Source organism: Rhinopithecus roxellana, chromosome 1 (genome assembly GCF_007565055.1).
Source record: "Rhinopithecus roxellana isolate Shanxi Qingling chromosome 1, ASM756505v1, whole genome shotgun sequence".
Taxonomy (NCBI): domain Eukaryota; kingdom Metazoa; phylum Chordata; class Mammalia; order Primates; family Cercopithecidae; genus Rhinopithecus; species Rhinopithecus roxellana.
The window spans coordinates 194,898,141-194,922,536 of NC_044549.1; the positions used below are offsets into that span (position 1 = coordinate 194,898,141).

The 24,396-nt window shown below is 38.7% G+C and overlaps 1 protein-coding gene across 8 annotated transcripts in view; it reads right to left on the reverse strand.

The window, feature by feature from the left end:
• Positions 1–24,396, reverse strand: part of ULK4 (unc-51 like kinase 4) — a 703,273-nt gene that overhangs the window by 129,575 nt on the left and 549,302 nt on the right. For all 8 annotated transcript variants that reach the window (XM_030935299.1, XM_030935309.1, XM_010374299.2 and 5 more), the window contains one exon: positions 21,982–22,167. In XM_030935299.1, the coding sequence (XP_030791159.1) occupies positions 21,982–22,167 (186 nt within the window). The remainder of the gene's footprint in view (positions 1–21,981; positions 22,168–24,396) is intronic.

Genomic DNA, 24,396 nt, shown 5'->3' on the forward strand with positions numbered 1-24,396 from the left:
AATATTCAACATTCTTAAAGAAAAGAATTTTCAACCCAGAATTTCATATCCAGTCAAACTAAGCTTCACAAGTTAAGGAGAAATAAAACCCTTTACAGACAAGCAAATGCTGAGGGATTTTGACATCACCAGGCCTGCCTTACAAGAGCTCCTGAAGGAAGCACTAAATATGGAAAGGAAAAACCAGTACCAGCCACTGCAGAAACAAACCAAAATGTAAAGACTATTGACACTATGAAGAAACTTCATCAACTAATAGGCAAAATAACGAGCTAGCATCATAATGACAGGATCAAATTCACACATAAAAATATTAACCTTAAATGTAAACAGGCTAAATGCCCCAATTAAAAGGCGCAGACTGGCAAATTGTATAAAGAGTCATATGCCAGTAACAGACAAACAGAGAGCCAAATCAGGAATGAACTTCCATTCACAATTGCTTCAAAGAGAATAAAATACCTAGGAATCCAACTTACAAGGGATGTAAAGGACCTCTTCAAGGAGAACTACAAACCACTGCTCAGTGAAATAAAAGAGGACACAAACAAATGGAAGAACATAGCATGCTCATGGATAGGAAGAATCACTATCGTGAAAATGGCCATACTGCCCAAGGTCATTTGTAGATTCAATGCCATCCCCATCAAGCTACCAATGACTTTCTTCACAGAATTGGAAAAAACTGCTTTAAAGTTCATATGGAACCAAAAAAGAGCCCGCATTGCCAAGACAATCCTAAGTCAAAAGAACAAAGCTGGAGGCATCATGCTACCTGACTTCAAAGTATACTACAAGGCTACAGTAACCAAAACAGCATGATACTGGTACCAAAACAGAGATATAGACCAATGGAACAGAACACAGCCCTCAGAAATAATACCACACATCTACAGCCATCTGATTTTTGACAAACCTGAGAAAAACAATAAATGGGGAAAGGATTCCCTATTTAATAAATGATGCTGGGAAAATTGGCTAGCCATCAGTAGAAAGCTGAAACTGGATCCTTTCCTTACTCCTTATACGAAAATTAATTCAAGATGGATTAGAGACTTAAATGTTAGACCTAATACCATAAAAAGCCTAGAAGAAAACCTAGGGAATACCATTTAAGACATAGGCATGGGCAAGGACTTCATGTCTAAAACACCAAAAGCAACTGGCAACAAAAGCCAAAGTTGACAAATGGGATCTAATTAAACTAAAGAGCTTCTGCACAGCAAAAGAAACTACCATCAGAGTGAACAGGCAACCTACAGAATGGGAGAAAATTTTTGCAATCTACTCATCAGACAAAGGGCTAATATCCAGAACCTACAAAGAACTCAAATTTACAAGAAAAAAAAAACAACCCCATCAAAAAGTGGGCAAAGGATACGAACAGACATTTCTCAAAAGAAGACATTCATACAGCCAACAGACACATGAAAAAATGCTCATCATCACTCGCCATCAGAGAAATGCAAATCAAAACCACAATGAGATACCATCTCACACCAGTTAGAATGGCAATCATTAAAAAGTCAGGAAACAACAGGTGCTAGAGAGGATGTGGAGAAATAGGAACACTTTTACACTGTTGGTGGGATTGTCAACTAGTTCAACCATTATGGAAAACAGTATGGCGATTCCTCAAGGATCTAGAATTAGAAGTACCATATGACCCAGCCATCCCATTACTGGGTATATACCCAAAGGATTATAAATCATGCTGCTATAAAGACACATGCACACGTATGTTTATTGCAGCACTATTCACAATAGCGAAGTGTTGGAATCAACCCAAATGTCCATCAGTGACAGACTGGATTAAGAAAATGTGGCACATATATACCATGGAATACTATGCAGCCATAAAAAAGGATGAGTTTGTGTCCTTTGTAGGGACATGGATGAAGCTGGAAACCATCATTCTCAGCAAACTATCGCAAGAACAGAAAACCAAACACCGAATGTTCTCACTCATAGGTGGGAACTGAACAATGAGATCACTTGGACTTGGGAAGGGGAACATCACACAGCGTGGCCTATCATGGGGAGGCGGGAGGGGGGAGGGAGTGCATTGGGACTTATACCTGATGTAAATGACGAGTTGATGGGTGCTGACGAGTTGATGGGTACAGCACACCAACATAGCACAAGTATACATATGTAACAAACCTACACGGTAATGCACATGTACCCTAGAACTTAAAGCATAATAATAATAAAATAAAATAAAATAAAATATAATAAAACCAAAAAAAAAAATAAAAAATAAAAAATAAAAATTGTACTACAAAAAAAAAAGAGTCAAGACCCATAGGTGTGCTGTATTCTGCAGACCCATCTCATATGCAAAGACACTCATAGGCTCAAAATAAAGGGATGAAGGAAGATTTACCAGGCAAATGGAGAGCAAACAAAAGCAGGAGTTGCAATCCTAGTCTCTGAACAAACAGACTTTAAACCAACAAACATCAAAAAAGACAAAGAAGGGCATTACATAATGGTAAAGGGATCAATGCAACAAGAAGAGCTAACTCTCCTAAATATACATGCACCCAACACAGGAGCACCCAGATTCATGAAGCAAGTTCTTAGAGACCTATAAGGAGACTTAGACTCCCACACAATAATAGTGGGAGACTTTAACACCCCACTGTCAATATTAGACAGATCAATGAAACAGAAAATTAATAAGGATATTCAGGACTTGAATTCAGCTAGGGACCAAGCAGACCTAATACACATCTACAGAACTTGCCACCCCAAATCAACAGAATATACATTCTTCTCAGCACCACATCGCACTTATTCTAAAATTGACCACATAATTGGAAGTAAAACACTCCTCAGCACATGCAAAAGAATGGAAATCAAGACAAACAGTCTTTCAGACCACAGTGCAATCAAATTAGAACTCAGGATTAAAGAAACTCACTCAAAACTGCACAGCTATATGGAAACTGAACAACATGCTACTCAATGACTACTGGGTAAACAGCAAAATAAAGGTAGAAATAAAGAAGTTCTTTGAAACCAATGAGAAGAGAGACACAATGTACCAGAATCTCTGGGACACTCCTAAAGCAGTGTTTAGAGGGAAATTAATAGCAATAAATGTCCACAGGAGAAAGCGGGAAAGATCTAAAATCAACAACCTAACATGACAATTAAAAGAAATACAGAAGCAAGAGCAAACACATTCAAAAGCTAGCAGAAGGCAAGAAATAACTAAGATAAAAGCAAAACTGTAAAAGATAGAGACAAAAAACCCTTCAAAAAATCAATGAATCCAGGAGCTGGTTTTCTAAAAAGATTAACAAAATAGATAGACCGCTAGCCAGACTAATAAAGGAGAAAAGAGAGAAGAATCAAATAGACACAATAAAAAATGACAAAGGGGGTATCACCATGGATCCCACAGAAATACAAACTACCATCAGAGAATACTATAAACACCTCTACGCAAGTAAACTAGAAAATCTAGAAGAAATGGATAAATTCCTGGACACACACACCCTCCCAAGACTAAACCAGGAAGAAGTTGAATCCCTGAATAGAACAATAACAAGTTCTGAAATTGAGGCAGTAATTAATAGCCTTCCAAGCAAAAAAAAAAAAAAAAAAAAAAAAAAGCCCAGGACCAGACAGATTCACAGCTGAATTCTACCAGAGGTGCAAAGAGGAGCTGGTATTACTCCTTCTGAAACTATTCCAAACAACAGAAAAAGAGGGACTCCTCCCTACCTCATTTTAAGAGGCCAGCATCATCCTGATACCAAAACCTGGTAGAGACACAACAAAAAAAGAAAATTTCAGGCCAATATCCCTGATGAACATCAATGTGAAAATCCTCAATAAAATACTGGCAAATGGAATCCAGCAGCACATCAAAAAGCTTATCCACCATGATCAAGTTGGCTTAATCCCTGGGATGCAAGCCTGCTTCAACATATGCAAGTCAATAAATGTAATCCATCACATAAAAAGAACCCATGACAAAAACCACATGATTATCTCAATAGATGCAGAAAAGGCCTTTGACAAAATTCAACACTACTTCACGCTAAAAACACTCAATAAACTAGGTATTGACGGAACATATCTGAAAACAATAAGAGCTATTTATGACAAACCCACAGCCAATATCATACTGAATGGGCAAAAGCTGGAAACATTCCCTTTGAAAACCGGCACAAGACAAGGATACCCTCTCTCACCACTCCTATTCAACATAATATTGGAAGTTCTGACCAGGGTAATCAGGCAAGAGAAAGAAATAAAGGGTATTCAAATGGGAAAAGAGGAAGTCAAACTATCTCTGTTTGCACATGACATGACTGTATATTTAGAAAACCCCATCGTCTCAGCCCAAAATCTCCTTAAGCTGATAAACAACTTCAGCAAAGTCTTAGGATACAAAATCAATGTGCAAAAATCACAAGCATTCTTATACACCAGTAATAGACAAACAGAGAGCCAAATCATGAGCAAACTCCCATTCACAACTGCTACAAACAGAATAAAATACCTAGGAATCCAACTTACAAGGGATGTGAAGGACCTCTTCAAGGAGAACTACAAACCACTGCTCAAGGAAGTAAGAGAGGACACAAACAAATGGAAAAACATTCCATGGTCATGGATAAGAAGAATCAATATTGTGAAAATGGCCATACTGCCCAAAGTAATTTATAGATTCAATGCGATTCCCATCAAGCTACCATTAACTTTCTTCACAGAATTAGAAAAAACTACTTTAAAATTCATATGGAACCAAAAAAGAGTCTGTATAGCCAAGACAATCCTAAGCAAAAAGAACAAAGCTGGAGGCATCACAGTACCTGACTTCAAACTATACAAGGTTACAGTAACCAAAACAGCATGATACTGGTACCAAAACAGATATATACACCAATGGAATAGAACAGAGGCCACAGAACTAACACCACATATCTACAACCATCTGATCTTTGACAAATCTGACAAAAACAAGAAATGGGCAAAGGATTCCCTATTTAATAAATGGTGCTGGGAAAACTGGCTAGCCATCATATGCAGAAAACTGAAACTGTACCCCTTCCCTACACATTATACAAAAATTAACTCATGATGAATTAAATATTTAAATGTGAGACCTAAACCCATAAAAACCCTAGAAGAAAACCTAGCCAATACCGTTCAGGACATAGGCATGGGCAAAGACTTCATGAGTAAAACACGAAAAGCAATGGCAACAAAAGCCAAAATTGACAAATGGGATCTAATTAAACTAAAGAGCTTCTGCATTGGCAAAGAAACTAGCATAAGAATGAACAGGCAGCCTATAGAATGGGAGAAAATTTTTGCAATCTATCCATCTGACAAAGGGCTAATATCCAGAATCTACAAGGAACTTAAAGAAATTTACAAGAAAAAAACAAACAACCCTATCAAAAAATGGGCGAAGGACATGAACAGACACTTTTCAAATGAAGACATCTATGCGGCCAACAAACATGTGAAAAAAAGCTCATCATCTACTGGTCATTAGAGAAATGCAAATCAAAACCACAATGAGATACCATCTTGTGCCAGTTAGAATGGCGATCATTAAAAAGTCAGAAAACAATAGATGCTGGAGAAGATGTGGAGAAATAGGAACATGTTTACACTGTTGGTGGGAGTGTACATTAGTTCAACCATTGTGGAAGACAGTGTGGTAATTCCTCAAGGATCTGGAACTAGAAATACCATTTGACCCAGCAATCCCTTTACTGGGTATATACCCAAAGGATCAGAAATCATTCTACTATAAAGACACATGCACACATATGTTTATTGTTTATTGTACCACTATTCACAATAGCAAAGACTTGGAACCAACCCAAATGCCCATCAGTGATGCACTGGATAAAGAAAATGTGACACATTTACACCATAGAATACTATGTAGCCATAAAAAGAATGAGTTCAAGTCCTTTGCAGGGACATGAATGAAGCTGGAAACCATCATTCTCAGCAAACTAACACAGGAACAGAAAACCAAACACCACATGTTCTCACTCATAAGTGGGAGTTGAACAATGAGAGCATACGGGCACAGGGAGGGGAAGACCACACACCAGGGCCTGTGGAGGGATGGGAGGCAAGGGGAGGGGTGGCATTAGGAGAAATACCTAATGTAGATGACGAGTTGATGGGTACAGCAAACCACCATAGCACATGTATACCTATGTAATAAACCTGCACATTCTGTACATGTGTCCCAGAACTTAAAGTATTTATTTTTTAAAAAAAGTGAAACAAGAAAAAAAAAGTGTTCAGTATCCTAAAAAATACATGTACTGTATGGAACTCTGAAACTTTCGTTGGAGAATGGATAAAAATGTTATATGTATAAATTGGAAATAGAAGCAGAATAATTTGAAATGAGAGAGCTAATCATTACTTGCTTCAAGGAGGGGTCATGATAGCAGCATGCTTTCAACTGAAAAAGGAAATCAAGATGCCATGAGAAATAATTCTCAGGAACACTTTCAAAACATTTCCTTTAACAATGGTGTTGGAAAAGACTAATCCCTGAAACAGAAAATGTTAAACAAGCCTCAATAACAATTTCATAGCCATCACTGGGATACCGGTCTAGGAAGTCTGGCACAGTTGTCTAAAATGCCAATGAGACCTGATCTGTGACATACGTGTGGGGCACCTACCCTTGCCCAGCCATCTCCTAAATGTTCTAAGCAGAAATACTGGAAGGAGACCATGTGGTTTAGCTCAACCTTACTCATCACCACTAGAAGCCAAAAATATTTTTAAAAAATCAAAGTAAGTGAGCACTGACACAGATCAAAAAGGTCATTTGCTATGATGCTTGATTTTAAAGGCAAATTCTTAAATAGAAACTATGTATGCATATGGGATCATAGGTTTGCTATGCTAAATGGGTAGTGAGAGTGGCAGAGGATACGTATTACATATTTATTTTCAATTCCTTAGTTCCCAGAAAGTCTGATTGATTAGGGAAGCCCAAGTCTTTAGGGGCATAAACAAGTGCACTGATAAATTGATGAGTAGTTGGCTCTCACGTGGTCACATACCAAAGTGAAGAAAAAAATTAAAATCTTGCAAAAGATGTGAGATTTCATAAAATCAGTGCCAGTGATGATAGAAGAATTACACCAAAGTCTTTGATGAGTGAGGGTCTGACAGATAAACACAGAACTAGATGATTAACAGTTGGAGAAGAGAAAATCTCTTCAAGGGTGAAGACAAGACAATTCAAAAGATAAGGCAATTCAAAAGGGAATACTAATTTGAACAGCAAGGGAAAACTGAGGAATATCTTACATAGTTTTACAATAAGAGACTCACTTTTATGATGGGGCTGGAAAGGTTAAGTATGAAGAATGTCATAACATGCCATTACGCAATTTTGATAATGTGAAAGATGATATACAAGGAAGTTTAGAATCACTGGTAAAGCCCCAAGTGATGGAGCAAAAAGGTCCATCTACAGGCCTTCTTACCATACCCTCAGAGTAAGACTGCATCTCTGCTGATTCCCAGGGGCAGGGACATAGGGAACACAGGTGCTGGGTGGGGGTGGGGGTCACCTCTGCCCTGGCTGGAGTCAGGAGTTGTCCCAGAACTATTCAGGCTCCAGCAAAGCTCACTCACAGCCTCACCCATCCAGTTGACCTGGGACAGTCAAGGCCAATCTCATTCCTCATTGTGTCCAAGTTTATGTAGGTCGCCATGTAAAGCCCAGGCCCCCCAGGTCAGCCTTCTTCCCCTGGGCTCTCATCTCTATGAGGCTCTGTATATCCTATATTGTGATTCTCATCTTCACCCCTCCTCTTGAATCCCTTCTACTCACTGTGCCTTTTGGACAGAGGCACCAAGCAAGACCTCCTTTATCCTCAGTCTCTTCCCAGGATGCGCCTTTCACTTTTTTTGCTGTAACTGAAACTGGGCTTTTCCCTCGTGATATGCTCCTCTTGCATGTGTCTTTCATACCCCTGAGCTGCTGGGCCCGGAGAAGCCTCCTTGGTTCTCACAGAAGCTTCCTGGTCATTCTCCACCCCTCCTCCATGCATCTCCTGCCCCTCTGCCCCCAGCTTTAAATCTTATGTCACCAGAGAACACCTTCTACTCTTACCTGTGGCAGTTATCTGTGGATTATCAGGTCGCTCACACTCCCATTCCCCAGCTCACTGTCAGTGTCTTCAACACCACCCTTATCAAGCGCTTGGTCATTTCAAAGTCCACAGAGAGGGTCCTTCCAAAACTACTCATTTCTTTGGCTTTCCCTCCAGTGATCTTGTCCTCCTCCACACTTGATTCACTCCCCTTGTTTTAACCTATACCTGGTCATTACCATTAACTGGCAACCTCCGGAATCTACATTCAAGCATTCCACATTCCGATACCATTCTGCTCTAGTCCAGACCTCCCTCTGTTGGAATTCCAGGCCTGTAGAGCCAACCGCCAGCTTGCCATTTCCAGATGGATGTCCAACAGGCATCTTAAATGTAAAATGTTCAACTGAGCTCCTGGTTTTCTCTCTGCCCTCAAATCAGCTCCTCCTACAGTTTTAGCCATCTCAGTTTTGTCTTAGGCCAAAATTGGAATCATCTTTGAGTATTTCTTTCATAGTCTCCAACTAATATGTCAGCAAATTCTATTGGTTCTGCTTTCAAGATATATCCAAAATATAACCACTTTTTACTCCCTCCAAGTCATGATCAGGACTCTCCCGATATAGCAGCCTCCTGACATATATCTCTTAACCTTCACCCTCTTCAATGACTACTCTCAATGCAGCAGCCAGACTGTCTATCCCTTCAGCTCAAAACCCTCCAAAGGCTTCCACTTCACTGGGGATAAAGGCCAGTGTTTACAAGGGTTTACAGGGCCTTTGAAACCTCTTTCCTCCACGACACGCTTCCCTGTTGTCTCCCTCACATCCTATGTGTCTCCTTCTTGCTCAGTTTGCTCTGGACACAGGGGCTTCCTTACAGTCCCTAGAACATACCATGGATATACCTGCCTTGTGGCCTTAGCACTTGCTATTCCCCTGCTCCAAACACTCCCTGGCTGCTTTCTCTACTTCTTTCAGTCTTTACTCAGATGTCATCTCAGAGAGGCCTTCCCTAGTCACATTATCTAAAAGCTGCAAATAGCCTGCTGTCGTTTCTATTTTCCTTTCTCTCTTTATTTTTCTTCTTAGTGCTTTCCCTACATAAAATACGACATAGTTTACTTAATAAATGTGGCTATCATGTCACTTTCTTAGCAAGTTCCATTAGAGCAGGGTTTTCTGTCTGTCTTGTTCCCTGCTGTATCCCCAACATTGAGAACCATGGGTGCCACAGAGCAGTCACTCAATATTTACTTGTTGAGTGAGTGGTCACTCTGTCTTACTAAGGAGTTTTTCTGTGTGGTACTGAAAAATGCTGAATAACTCACTAGAATGACTTCATAACATTGTTAAAAGACAAATTAAATTCACTTTGATAAATGTTAGTTTCATATTTTGAGATTAAATCCCAGTGAAACTTTTTGTCATTATGTACCATAATTGTTAGATTGCCAGTTTAATGCATCTACATTAAGTGGTTAGTTCTCCATTATCACTCATTCTGGAACAAAAAGGAATTCCTGTGTTATCAAATAATATACCCAAACCTTGGAGTAGTTCTTTTGACTGAATTCAAGATACCAGTTTACAAAAAAACAAGAGTCATATTTTACATGATATGATTCAATTCAACTCATCTAACAGCTTGAACTTAAAATATTCTCTTGGATAAATATTGTAATTACCAACTGAATTGTTCTCTTTATATTTTTCTGTGATTAATTAAAACCTGATACCAAACTCTGGTTATTTGCTTTATATATAGCCTATCTACCTAGAAACAGTCTTGCTAAGGAAAGAGATATATTCCTATGAACATAATGTGGATATTAGTTATTGTTTATTTCAATTGATGGAATTCATTTCTTAAAATTAATATATATTAAAGAAAAATTATATTTAAATTATTTAAAAAACAAAATTTAAAAACATTTAGTGTAGGTATTCATAACAGAAGATCCCTCAAAAAATTGCCATTGCTGTTTACAAACACAAGGCAGTATTTTTCTTTCTTTTTTTTTTTTTTCTGAGACAGAGTTTCACTGTTGTTGCCCAGGCTGGAGCACAATGGCATGATCTCGGGTCACTGCAACCTCCACCTCCTTGGTTCAAGCGATTCTCCTGCCTCAGCCTCCTGAGTAGCTAGGATTACAGGCGCCTGACACCATGCCTGGCTAATTTTTATATTTTAAGTGGAGACAGGTTTTCACCATGTTGGCCAGGTTGGTCTCGAACTCCTGACCTCAGGTGATCCACCTTCCTCGGTCTCCCAGAGTGCTGGGATTACAGGCGTGAGCCACCATGCCTGGCCTGGAAGTATTTTTCAAACATATTCATTCTAATACTTAACTTGCTTTAAATGCTCATTGTTCTGAGACTGGTTTTGTTAAGGGCATGACATTAAAGACATCCCAAATTACCAAAGGAATCTGTAGCATTCTGCACAGCAAAAGCTGCACAGTGAAGTTGGTGATGGTCAAAATGATTACTAAGCATCAGGAAAGCACCGTAGGAACTTACAATTACTATTATTTGAACCAGATAATAATTCCCTTTAAATGGAAATATTCAGGGGTTGAAGAAATAAATGGTCCCTCACAGTGAGCTTTCCTTTGTGTTTCTCCCACCACTTCCCTTGGTTCTCAGGAGGCTGCAGAGTGCAAAGCACCAGGGACTCTTAGCTTTTTACTTACAACTTATACTGGGCAGATTCTCAATGAATTAATATCACAGAAGGAAGCAGTATTCCCGGCAACTCTTCTCCCTTTTTGAGAGTTATTATATCTGTTACCAAGAAAAGTAGATTGGTCTTTTCCACATTTTAAGTATTTCCCCTCAGGCATTAAAATGAACCATTTTGCTCCATAAATATTATCAAATTTGTATAGTTTTTACCCTTTAAAAAGTCAATGTGGGAAATAGGAATATTCACACAGTTCCAATGTATCTCTCCAAGCATGCCTTAGTGATTGCAAGGGAAACACACACCTGCATAGTGGAGACATGTGGCAGGTGCCCTCTTAACCAAGCAATTAAACTTAGCATCACTAAAAGTGGAGATGACTGACATCACATGCTTCTTAATATGATACAGTATAAGGGGCCACTATCAATGGGACATTGTGACCCAAAATATCATGAGGAAACAATCATTCTACTCTCCAGAGTATGGGATATTCCATAAGACAAGTGACTTAGGCTTTTCAAAAAGTCAATTTCATAAGAAAAAAAAAAGATTCTTCTAGATTAAAAGAGATAAGGAAACAATAATAAATTCAGTATGTGAGCCTTGGTTGGAATGTGGCTTAAAAACAAAAGACTACAATAGTCATTTTTTGACAACTAATAATACCAGCATTTTGGGAGGCTGAGGCAGGCGATCACTTAAGCCCAATTCAAGACCAGCCTGGACAATATAGCGAAACCTTATTTCTGTTTTTCTGAGATCAGATGAGATGGGGTGCATTCAGGGTGGTATGGCTGTAGAGCCTGTCTATATATATATATATATATATATATATTTTTTTTTTTTTTTTCAAGACAGAGTCTCGCTCTGTCACCCAGGCTGGAGTACAGTGGCGTGATCTTGGCTCACTGCAACCTCTGCCTCCCAGGTTCAAGCAATTCTCCTGCCTCAGCCTCCTGAGTAGCTGGGAGTACAGGCACCCACCATCACGCCTGGCTACTTTTTGTATTTTCAGTAGAGATGGGGTTTCACCATTTTAGCCAGGTTGGTCTTGAACTCCTGACCCAGGTGATCTGCCCACCTCAGCCTCCCAAAGTGCTGGAACTAAGGTGTTAGCCACTGCACCCAGCCTTTATTTTTAAAAAAAGAAAATTAGCTGGGCATGGTGGTGCATGCCTGTAGTCCCAGCTGCTTGGAAGGCTGAGGTGAGATAATCAATTGAGCCCCTGAGGTCAAGGCTGCAGTCCCCATGAGGGCACCACTGCATTCCTGCCTGAACAACAGAGTGAGACCTTGTCTCAAAAAAAAAAAAAAAAGTATTAAGTAGATATTAATGATATGAAATTGTTAATTTTCTTAGTTGTGATAATGGTATTATGGTTAGAGACCAAGTGTCATGATGTCTTCACTTTCACATGATTTAGAAAACACATACACACAACAGAAATATGGTAAAATGATAATTCTTAATTCTTGATTACACAGGTGCTCATCCTATGATTCTTTCATCTTTTCTTGGATTTTGAGACTTTTTATAATAAAAAGAAGAGTAAAAATATCATCAATGGCAACAGAAATCTGAAAGAGCAGAAGATGCTATAGAGAGAACAGGGAACAAATTTTATGTGCTAGGATTACAGAAAGGGAGTAGGGGACCTGAATCTCTTGAGAAAAGAAATCATAACAGAAGGAAAATTATGCTGCACAGGGGCTACAAATGACAGATTGGAAAAAAAAAATAGGAAGGGAAGGCAACCAGCCTGGGCAACAGAGTGAAATTATGTCTCTAAAATTAAAAAGAAAATTCATATCACAACTTGGTACGCACAGCCACATGTGCAAACAGATGCAGAAAACGGGAAAAAAAGTTTCACAAAGTAATATCCTAGTGAACAATACATTAAGATTTGTTACTCTGTTCTATTTCATTTTTATTTAAATAACAAATGCTGCACTGTGAAACTTTAAATTGCTTTCAGTGGATCATGATGTGTAGTTGGAAAAACACAAATCTCAATCAACTTGCTTGCTTTGTCAGTAGTGAAACTTAGAGAGGTTGCGTCTTGTCTGTGGCAGTACAAGTAGTTGACTGAAGAGCTGAGATTGGAACTCAGGGCTATGGGCTCCCAGGCCACATTCTTTCTATTCCACTAAGCTGACTTTCACATTGTTTTATCTTTAAAACACACATGAAACTTTTCAACCTCCTTAACGGACAATATTTTCGAAATCTCAAACCTGGATGCTTATTATTATCCTTTATACTATTTCTGGGAAGAAATATACTGTATTCAGCCATTCAGGTCATAAACTTCATGAGAGCAGAGGGGTTGCCTGTCTTGTTCTTCATGTATTATACCTTCAGCACTTCCATGTTTGGCTCACAACAGATGCTCAATATACTACTGCTAAACGAATTAATGACTCCACTCCTGTGGATTTAGCTATTATCTCAATATTGATAACTCTTATATACATATTCCTTTTTTTTACAACTAGAATCTAATTTTGCATTTCATTTTGTGGCCTTTCATATTCATCCACCCTAATTTTCAAACACCAGATCACTTTTTCAAGGTGTTATTTGTCATTTTTAACTGAACATGTGTAAAATTAAACTTACCATATTAAATGGGTTTTTCTCTACCTCTACTGAAGGTACTAATTATATTCCAGGTATTTGGATTAGGAATTTCCATGAAGTGGGGTCCACAAGCTCCAGTTTTCTCAAAAGTCAGGCAGGAAACAAATGTTTGAATCACTTGAGTATAAGAACAGAGGGAGAATTGAAACCACAGCCAAACCAGAGAACCCAGAACCACCTAAAACTTTTGTTGACCCTTTGTGTTCAATTTGTGGTCCACGAATCTACAGCCAAACTTAGCTCACATTCCTCTGCCTCAGAGACCTATACTCAATCAGACCTGGTTGATTCTTCCTATTCAATACCTCTTGCAATGGTTCTGGATCATATATCCTTATACGGAATCAAACTGCAGATACTAGGAGGAGAACCCAAGTGAGGAGGAAAGTAGAGAGCTGATGTGTGGGGAAATGAGACATGTTCAGGATGGATCTTAAGGAAGCTTTCTCTGTCACATCCTGTGACATGTGATCTTGTCGATACCTATGGGAAAGATCTATATATTTCCTCAACGCTCTTGAGGTGGACTATCATTTTATCAATAGTAACACTGAGGTCTGAGTCCTGAGAAGGACTGGCTATAAATGACTCTGTTCCACTAGCCATTTTCTGAATCTGCCTTGCTCAAAATCTCAGGAATATCTCTTCAGGGAATTATGTAAAAATTTTAGGCACTATATTTCTTTTTTTTAATAGACTTTTTAAAAAATTGGCAAATAATTATTGTACATATTCATGAGGTAAACAGTGATGTTTCAATACATATAATGTATAGTGGTCAGATCAAGGTAATTAGGATATCTATCATTTAAAACATTTATCATTTCTTTGTGTTGAAAATGTTCAATAACTTTCTCTAGCTCTTTGAAACTGTGTTTTACTATTAACTATAGTCATCCTACAATGGTATAGAGTGCTAGGACTTATTCCTCTTATTTAGCTGTAATTTTGTATCCTTTAACGAATCTCTCCCTATCCTTCCTCCCATGCCCCTTCCATTCCCTTCCCAGCCTCTAGAATCCTCTGTTTTACTTTTTACTTCTATGAGAGCAACATTTTTTAGCTCCCACATATGAGTGAGAACATGCGGTGTTTATCTTTCTGTGCCTGGCTTATTTCATTTAACATAATATCATCCAGTGCCATCCATGTTTCTTTTCTTTGTTGGAAAGATACAACAAAATCATTCAAAGAGTTGCCAAATTAACTTGCAAACCCTATGGCAATCAGTGGCAGAGAATGCCTCTCCAGTGGAACTGCAAACGGGTGTGTATGGATTCAATAAAAGATCTCTTTCAGAAATGCTTAAGAGCATCCTCTCAGGGTTTTAGGAAATCTTCTAAAAAACCAGATTTCATAAAATTGATTAAATTTATGTTTAACTCATTTGGGTGCATAGTGTTTCTCTTAGAAATTTTACTGGTTTTACATCAATCCCCATTCTTTTCTCCTTTAAGAATACAAGTCAAGAATAGAAGGTCTTAACCACAAGAAAAATAGGAGGGAGAGAGGTATAATTTCACCTTTTTATTATACCTCAAGGAATATTTCTTTACTTTTCTAGGAGAAACAGTGCCTCTTCTGATTCTAAATTCTACAACCCAACCTGGTGCTAAAATATTAAAAGAATGGCTGCAGAATTCCTAGTTTCCTCATCTGGTCTCTTTAAAAATGTAATGACTCTGTACATAAAGAAATGCTATATTACACTCATTTTCAGCAACATAACATGCCTGTTCTCATGTGGAATGAGAGGGGCCGGTGACCTATATGAGAATTCAGAAGGAAAATGATAGTGAGCACAGCAAGACTTTCTGAAGACCACAGGGTAAAGATTCTTCATGGAACAGATATTTGTAACAAATCCTTAATACTATTCATCTTCAGAGAGTTATTGCAAATCACACTCCTTCCACCTCTGCTGCACCAGGTAGATAGGTGAGAAGGCAACAGGGAGTTAGTAACATCAGCATATTACAGTCACCCTCCCATGGACTATTTTTCTGCTTTCAGAGAGTAGTTGATAGCATATATTTAAGCCAATTTTAGGCACAGAACAAATTTGTGGTGGTTCGTGTGTAGTCAATATTTTGAGTGTTGGAGTAAGCTAGCTTTAATTATGAGACAAGTAGCTAATCTACAATCATTGCCCTGGGAAAACTCCCATTGATATCCAGTTTAAGGGAAAGGTAAACTTGGGAGACATCTGAAGGAGCTCCATCACATTTTTAAAGCTAAAGCAGAAAGTATAATTATAAAACCTCCCAACTTCCTGTTAAATTACAGCAGATAATTAAATCGTTAGGTTTCTTCAACATTCTCTGGATGTTCTAAATACAGACTAAATAAGAAAGAGCACCCTAGAGGCAAAACATATCCCATCTCTATTAGCAGAAATTAAACATTCTATTTCTTTAATTTGTTAGTGAAAATTATAGTTTTAGAAAGTGACTGTCACAAGATTGGGACTTTAAACAGAAAAGTCAAGAATCCAGGACCCTTTCTGTGATTCACAGGGAGGGATCTGCCACATGATTCCCCAAGATGATTCTCTAACAACCATGGTTTACCAGTCACTGACATGCTCATTACCTGTAAATTATGGAGTCAAACATATCTTGGGCTTGCCCTCTGAATCCATCCAGACTCGCTCAGCTTTGGGCACAGGAGGCTACTCTTCCATCAGGGTTTTAAAAGAGATGACCCCACCAGCTTAGAATACTCTTCTTTTTAGATGTGCTCCTGGTGGGAGTGGGTACTTAATGAATATCCTCTAACTAGGTCCTCGGGGAACTTGTCTTTTCCTCCCTAACTTCTTACAGTCAAGAAAATGCATTTGTCAGGCCTCCTTAATCCAATTACTGGCACCAGGTAATAAATCTAGAATGCTTCTGTATCTCTATGGAATCTGATTCTTCTGCTCCAGTGAGCCGAGCCTAAGAGTTGGGTCTCCTCAAAGTCACAGGAAATTTTTGCATGTGTTCCTTATATCACTCAAGTTCCTGTCCTTTATCCATATGCATATCCAATCTCATGCAGTCTTCAGAAACTTGGCAGGGCTACTGTGGAGAAGACTGAAGCTTCAGACTATGGGATAACTAAATGTCTTTTATGGTCCTTCTCAGACTGACCTATGTGTGTCTGCAAAGTACTAACACGAGCTCCCAATATGGACTGAAGACCAAAAATGAACTGCCAATAGCAAAAACGCTGTATTTTATGAACATTCCTTATTCAGCTCAGTAAATGCTAAATACCTATTCTGTGACAGCTACTATGGTAAAGTTTTATTCCACAGTAAGGAAAACATTCAATTAAGATGCTGCCGGCAGCCTTTTCTTTCAGAGACCAGAATTTCTTAATTCCATCAACAATGTCTAAACTCTAAATTCTCCCAAAGTTAATGTTCAGTGAAGCTCTGGCTTTTCCTGGCCCATTTCTTATGTCTTCCCAATCTGGCTCCATGGATTTCTGGGTCTTTGCTCAGGATGTGCTTCTTCCTGCTCAGTGTGTAGAATACCAGCACATTCTTCCATACTCAGTTTAAACATCATGTCTTGCCAACTTCCTCCCCAGAATGATTGTTCCTGTGGAACTTTCTTGGCTCCTCCACTGTAGCACTGATTGGATCCTGCTTTGTAATGAAGCTGGTTGCTTCCATGTCTCTCTGGCTAGAGATCCCTGAGGGCAGTGATCAGCAAGATCATGTCTGTTTCATTATCTCCAGTGCAGTGCTTTGCACACAGTCATAACTCTATCCATTACTTGTTTTTCTATGAATAAAAGAATGAATCTCTCAGGTGCTGTCTGGATCAAAGTTCAGTCAAATTCTGCCTGACAAATGCCTGAGGAATTCAGATCAGTCCTTGGCAAAGCAGCAGCCTGGGGCCAGCTACTTCGAAGGAGAATGGGCTGGGGCAATCCAACCTGGGCTTGATACCAGCTCTACCATTCCCTAGTTGGTGGCCTTGGGAACATTACTTAAGCTCCTTAAGCCTTAAGTTATAACCTATAAAATTGGAATGATCTGGGAACAATCACTGGAGCTGTTCTCCAGGGATGCTGTCAAGATTAAAGGAGATTAATGCACCAAAAATCCTAACACAGAGACTACCACACAGTAGTAACCAATAACTGACGAACATCTTTTACACGTCAGACACCATAACATTCTGAAGATACAACAAATAACAAGACCGACCACATTACCACCCTGGAACAAGGGTAATGTAAAGATAAGGACAGAAAGTAAGCCAACAATTACAAAGCAATGGCTGCCAGAGAATTAAAAACAGAGAACAGAAGGACAAAGAGGAAGGAGGACTAAATCAGTCCAGAAGTATGAGACAGGTGGTATCACACTCCTCTTTGGGTAACCTGCTGCTATTTCTCTTCAAATGTACTAACCTCAGTACAGATGGAGTTACTTTCCAATAAACCCATTATAATGTAAGTCAAAAATGCATTTAGTATACCTAACCTGCCAAACATCATGGCCCAGCGTACCTTAAATGTGCTCAGAACACTTACATTAGCCTACAATTGAGCAAAATCATCTAATACAAAGCCTATTTTGTAACACAGTATTGAGTATCTCACGTAATTTATTGAAGACCATATTGAAAGTAAAAAATAGAATGGTTGTATGGGTACCTGAAATACAGTTTCTGCTAAATGAGCATCAGTTTTGCACCAGTGCAAAGTTGAGAAATCCTAATTTGAACCATGGTAAACTGGAAACCATCTGTATTCCATTTAATTAGAACTGAGCTTCAGGATGGGCAAGTTCAAGGCCATAGCTGAGCTGACTGGGGCCCCTAGAATCTCTGATTATATGTTTTATATGACTTGACCCAATATTGACTTACCCAGGGTAAATCAGAAGGTTTTCAGAAGATTTTGAGGCATTTATCACAGATGGCAGGCCTGCAAACATTATGGGCATTCTTGAAAAACTAAAGTAGACATCAAAGAGTTAGAGTGACCTTCACAGGTCCCCTCCAGAAGAGGGTAGAAAACAGTATCTTGGGACTGTCCAGGCTATTTCTGTTATTGTTGCTAAGCAAACACACAGTTGTTTTAATCCCAATCCAGAACGTTTTTGCATCTTACTTCCTAAATACCACACAGAAAGGTTCCATAGTTCTTTGGAGAAATGCCTGATTCCAAGGCTGGAGTAGTAGTACAACATGAGCCTGGAATATCACATTATGATTGAAAGCACTCCAGAAAAAAAAAAAAAAGAAGATGGAGAATGTCAAAAGACATAGCAGACATCCGAAAGCCATTTCCATTAGCCAAATCTGGGGCAGCCGTGGATTGTAACCCACTGAAAAATCCATGAGCCAATTCTGATAATAACAGAGATAAGTTTTTAAAAATCAATAAATGGGACAGAAAAGGTGGAACAACACAAATGTCCATCAATGGATCATAACATTTTTAAAATGTGGTATACACATAACAATGGATTATTAGTCAGCCCTAAAAAAGGAGGAAATTCTAGCACGTGCTATATCATGAATAAACCTTGAAGCCACTACACTAAGTGAAACAAGCCAGACATAAAAGGACAAATATTGTATAATTCCACTTGTACGAGGTACCTAGAGTAGTCAAATTCATAGAAACAAAGTAGAACGGTGGTTATCAGGCACTGGGAGAAGGAGGAGTGGGAAGTTATTGTTTAAAAGGCACAGAATTTCAGTTTGGGAAGATGAAAAAGTTGTGGAGATAGTAATAGTGATGGCTGCACAACAATGTGAATATGCTTAATGTCACTGAACCACATACTTAAAAATAATTCAAGTGATAAATGTTATGCTATATACATTTTACCACAATAAAAAGAAAATAGATGAGCAGCACCAGGATCAACTTCTGTTTTTGCATACAAAGGCAAAAATCACTTGGATTCAACTTTTCTTCCACAAAGCAAAATCTACCTGGCTCTATGAGGAAGGTCAGATATTATAAAGAAGCCATTTTAAATAGTAAAGCGAACTAAAAGACGGTAGAATCTGTTTATTTCGAACAAGTTGGGGTCTTACTAATTAATCTGTATGATTAATTTGATCAGTGTTTTAGTAAATAACATAACTTATTTCCATAATATCTGCAATTCTAAAATCTAAAAAGCTCTGAAAATCCAAACCTTTTTTCGTAAGTTCAAAACACATATTTCATATTGTTCAAAAACACATATGGTAGCAAAACCTGACCTGAACTCACAAGAGCCCATGTTTGGTCTTAATTTACCCCTGCCTGGTGTAAATATTCATACATTTCGCCACAGAAATATTACTGTGCTTATGGTGGCATTGCCTGAGTGTCTCCTATGGGCATCATATAATATACAGTATAAGTTCCGTGCCAAAAAGATGTGAAAATTCTAAGTTTCAAAAAAAAAACCTGGTCCTGAATTTCAAAGAAACTATAGATCCCTACAAAATTTAACCATATCAGGTATCAGACCAATATTTTCCAAGTTTTTGACATTTTCTACCAAATTCACACTTTTGCCATATCTACAGATCACTTGTATTATCTTCAGATTGACTCACCTTTTTTCTTTAAATAATTTTTTAAAGAAACATCTCCACTGTAAAAGATGAGAGCTTGAGAGGCCTGCTCTGTTAAAAGGGAAATTCTGAAGGATTAGAGAGGTATTAAAGACACAACGACAAACTGAGGCTTTTGCCTTGAATAACCAGAAAGACCAATAGAAAATGGAAATGAAATAACTGCCTCACTACGTGATTCCACATCATCTAGTGCTAGGCTGGTGCACCGTCTCTAAAACCTACTCTCCTCAGAAGTATTCATCCCACACTTGGGGAACTGGACTAGACCATCAGAATCCTGCAACTCAGGTAATGACTCTGCTGAGATTAGTAAGTCTTGTTTTGGGGTTGAGGGGAGTCACATCCACACAGCAGCACAATACAGCAGTGAGGGAGTCAATCTCTTTATCTCCCTTCTAGTTCTGTCACCCATCACCTGTCATGCAGGTTCAGCTGGGTCACTCACAACTGTCTACTTATCAAATTGGTGCAAGTCATTTTGAGTACAACTCTCTGGAACATCCACAGCTTCCACCTGCCAAAGGACACCTCAAGGTACTAGGATCTAGAAGTGAGCACGGACTGACAAACCAGAAGATGACAGGTGAACAGAACCCCCATCCTTTATTAACTTCAACACTAGCTACTGTAAATAGTGGCCTTCAAAATCAGCAGAGAAAGATTTACTGTAGAAAGAGAATAGGTTTTCAAAAGTACTTTCAAATAGACATCAGCTATACATGCATTTTTAAATAAAATAAGTGAAGCAGAAGGGAAAGTTTTTCCTTAGAGTGGAATGCTGGGAATTATAAACGCTGAGGATGAGAAAACATCCATTCTGCAACTACTACAAAAAAATAATAACTAACTACACATTGATTAAACCAAATGATCAAAATTAACATCACCAGTAAGGGGCAAACAGCCACCAAGAGCCTCTGGATGTGATAGATTGAGAAGGACCAATTTACTTCTAGAGTACTCACAAATCGAATCGTGAAGACACATCAAACAGACCCAAACTCAGGGAGATGCGACAAAATAACTGGTCTACACAGGTGGCCAAATGTACCCTCCGACCAGGCCAGACAACAAAAGCTGATGGAGACGCTGCTGCCATGCACAAGGTGGGCCCAGGAGAGGGCAGTTGGTGGCCAGGTGGGAAGAAAAGCAGAGGGACACTTCTAAGGAGGGGCTGGTAACTGAAGACCCCTCAGATGCACAGCCTCAACAGAGATGTAGAATGCCTGGGCTCTAGTCAGTCGCAGTGAATCAAGATCATGCCACTGCACTCCAGCCTGGGCAACAGAGCTAGGCTCTGTCTCAAAAAATAAAAAATAAAAATAAATAAATGAAAGGAGAATAGGACTGCATGCTCACTCAAGCCCCTTCCAGTGCTTCGTTCCAGGGGGAGGAGGCCACGCTGACCCCCAAGGCCTCTGAGGGGGGGAAAAAAACCAACAAAACCTGGCCTATAATCTTCAAAAATATCATGAAAGACAAAGACCGAAAGACTATTCCAGATTAAAGACACATGCCTACCAAAATACATAATCCTGGACTGTATCCTATACCAGAAAAAAGCTATGAAAGTTACTGAGACAGCTGACCTAACTAGAATATGGACAGAAGACTGGTAAAGGAATTTTATCAGTGTTAAATTTCCTGATTTTGATTACTTAAGTAACAGAATATCAATTTTATTTTAGGAAATACATACTTAGATGTTAAGAGGTGCGAGGCACAATGTCTCTAACTTACTCCCAAATAGTTCAGAAAAAATATGTATATATGCAGATGAACAGTATATGACAAATGTCAATAATAGGTGATTAAGAAGAAAGGTGACCCGGAGTTCTTTACCACTCTTGCAAATTTTCTGGAAATCTGAAATTAGGTACAAGAAATGGCTATTCACTGCCCTTGTGGCTGCCAGCAAAGCCACCCAGTGTCCCCAGTTTCTACGTGAACTCACCATTCTTCTGAGAATCCTTAACAGAAGCTTCTGTTCCTTTGGGTCCTCCTTGGATGTCAGCAAATGAGCAAAAATTTCCACATTTTCAGGAGAGAGGCTGTCTGGGTTTTCCCCTCCATACAGCTGAACCAGTATAGACAGGCACTTGGATGAAATGTCGAAAATCTCAGGATCTTCATTAGGAAGCTGAAAATTAACAAATAAGACCATTTAAATTTTGTTGAAGATGGTATTAGTACTCAAAAAAACACAGTAAAATTTGGCTTGATGGGGATGCCAGCCTGAGTAGTCTGCTGAATACTTTTTACTTTTCTTTTCTTTCTTTTTTTTGAGACAGGGTCTCACTCTGTTGCCCAGGCTAGAGTGCAGTGGTATGATCACACCTCACTCTAGCCTCAACCTCCCGGGCTCAAGTGATCCTCCTGCCTCAGCCTCCTGAGTAGCTGGGAACAAAAGCACACACCACCATCTTGCCCAGCTAATTTTTTTTTGGGGGGGGGGCGGGTAGAGATATAGTCTCCCTATGTTGCCCAGGCTAGTTTTGAACTCCTGGGTTCAAGGAATTCTCCTTCCTTAGACTCCCAGAGTGCTGGGATTACAGGCATGAGCCACTGCGCCCGGCCTAAATACTTTTTAAAATGCATCTTTTTCAAAGTGTATATAGTTGCTCAAACAAAACTAACAGCACAAAATCAGAAGGTCATATATTCTTCTTTTTAAAAAAGTTTTTTTATTATTTTATTTTTATTGGCACATAATTATACATTTTTATGGGGTACAGTATGAGGTTTCAATACACATATATAATGTATAATAATCAAATTAGGGTAATTAACATATCCTTTACCTCATACATATATCCTTTATTTGTGGTGAGAACATTCAAAATCCTCTCTTCTAGCTATTTTGAAATATACATTATATTATTATTAACTATAGTGCAGTGAAACGCTAGACCCGTATTCCTATTTAATTGTAACTGTACCCATTGACCCGCTTCATAGTAACTCTATATTTAACGTTTTGAAGAACTGCCAGACTGTTTTCCAAAGCTGCCGCTTGTACCAGCAATGTATGAAAATTCCATTTTCACTAACACTTGTTATTATCTGTCTTTTTAGTTAGAGTTATCCTAGTAGGTCTGGAGGGGTAACTCATTGTGGTTTTCTGACGTACTTCCCTGATGGCTAATGATGAGGGGTACCTTTTCCTGTGCTGATTGGCCATTTGTGTATCTTCAGAGAAACGTCTGGGCAGACCCTTTGCCCATTTTAAAAATAGGTCATTTGTCTTTATACAGTTGAGTTCTAAGAGTTCTTTATATATTTTAAATACAAGTTCCTTAACAAATATATAATTTAAAAGTTTTTTTTTCCTTTCTGCAAGTTGTCTTTTCACTTTCTTGATATTGTCCTTTGAAGTAAAAAATATTTTTAATTTTGAAAACTCTCTTTTTTTAATACTTGGGTATATGTATGATTTCAGTGACATATATCTAAGATTAATGTTTTATTTTTGTTTTTTGGGAGATGGCATCTCTCTCTGTCACCCAGGCTGGAGTGCAGTGGTACAAACATAGCTTACTGCAGCCTCAACCTCCTGGCTTCAAGCAATCCTCCCACCTCAGCCTCCTGGGTAGCTGGGACCACAGTGGTACACTGTCACACCTGGCTAATTTTTAAATTTTGTGTAGAGACAGGTCTCACCATGTTGCCAAGGCTAGTCTTGAACTCCTGGGCTCAAGCAATCCTCCTGCCTTGTCTTCCCCAAAGTGCTGAGAGTGTAGGCAAGAGCCATCACACCCAATCATGCCCATGTTTTCTTCTAAGAGCTTTATAGCTTTAGCTTTTTACATTGAGGTCTTTGATGCCTTTTGAGTTAATTTTTATATATGGTGTAAGTAGAGGTCCAATTTTATTCTTTTGCATGTGAATTAAACTTTTATTTTGAGATATTTGTAGGTTCACATGCAGCTGTAAGAACCAATACAGAGAGATTCCATATATACTTCCCCCAGTTTTCCCAATGGAAACATCTTGTATAACTACGGCACAGTATCACAGCTCGGACATTAGCCATCAACCTTATTCTGATTTTACTAATGTTACATGTGTGTGCATATGTGTGTTTGTACACACTGTATTTAGCTCTGTGCAACTTAACCACACGTGTAGATTTGGTGACAACCACCACCACCAAGATAAAGAAGAGTTCTATCACAAGGATTCCATTACAGTAAGAGCCAACTCTCACTCTCCTCCATCCTGAACCACTGGTGACCACAAACCGGTTTGCCATTTTGTCATTTCAAGTATGTTACATAAATGGAGTCACACTGTATATATGGTTTTCTTCACTCAGTATAATTTCTTTAAAATCCATCCAAATTTTTGTGTAACAATAGTTCATTTCTTT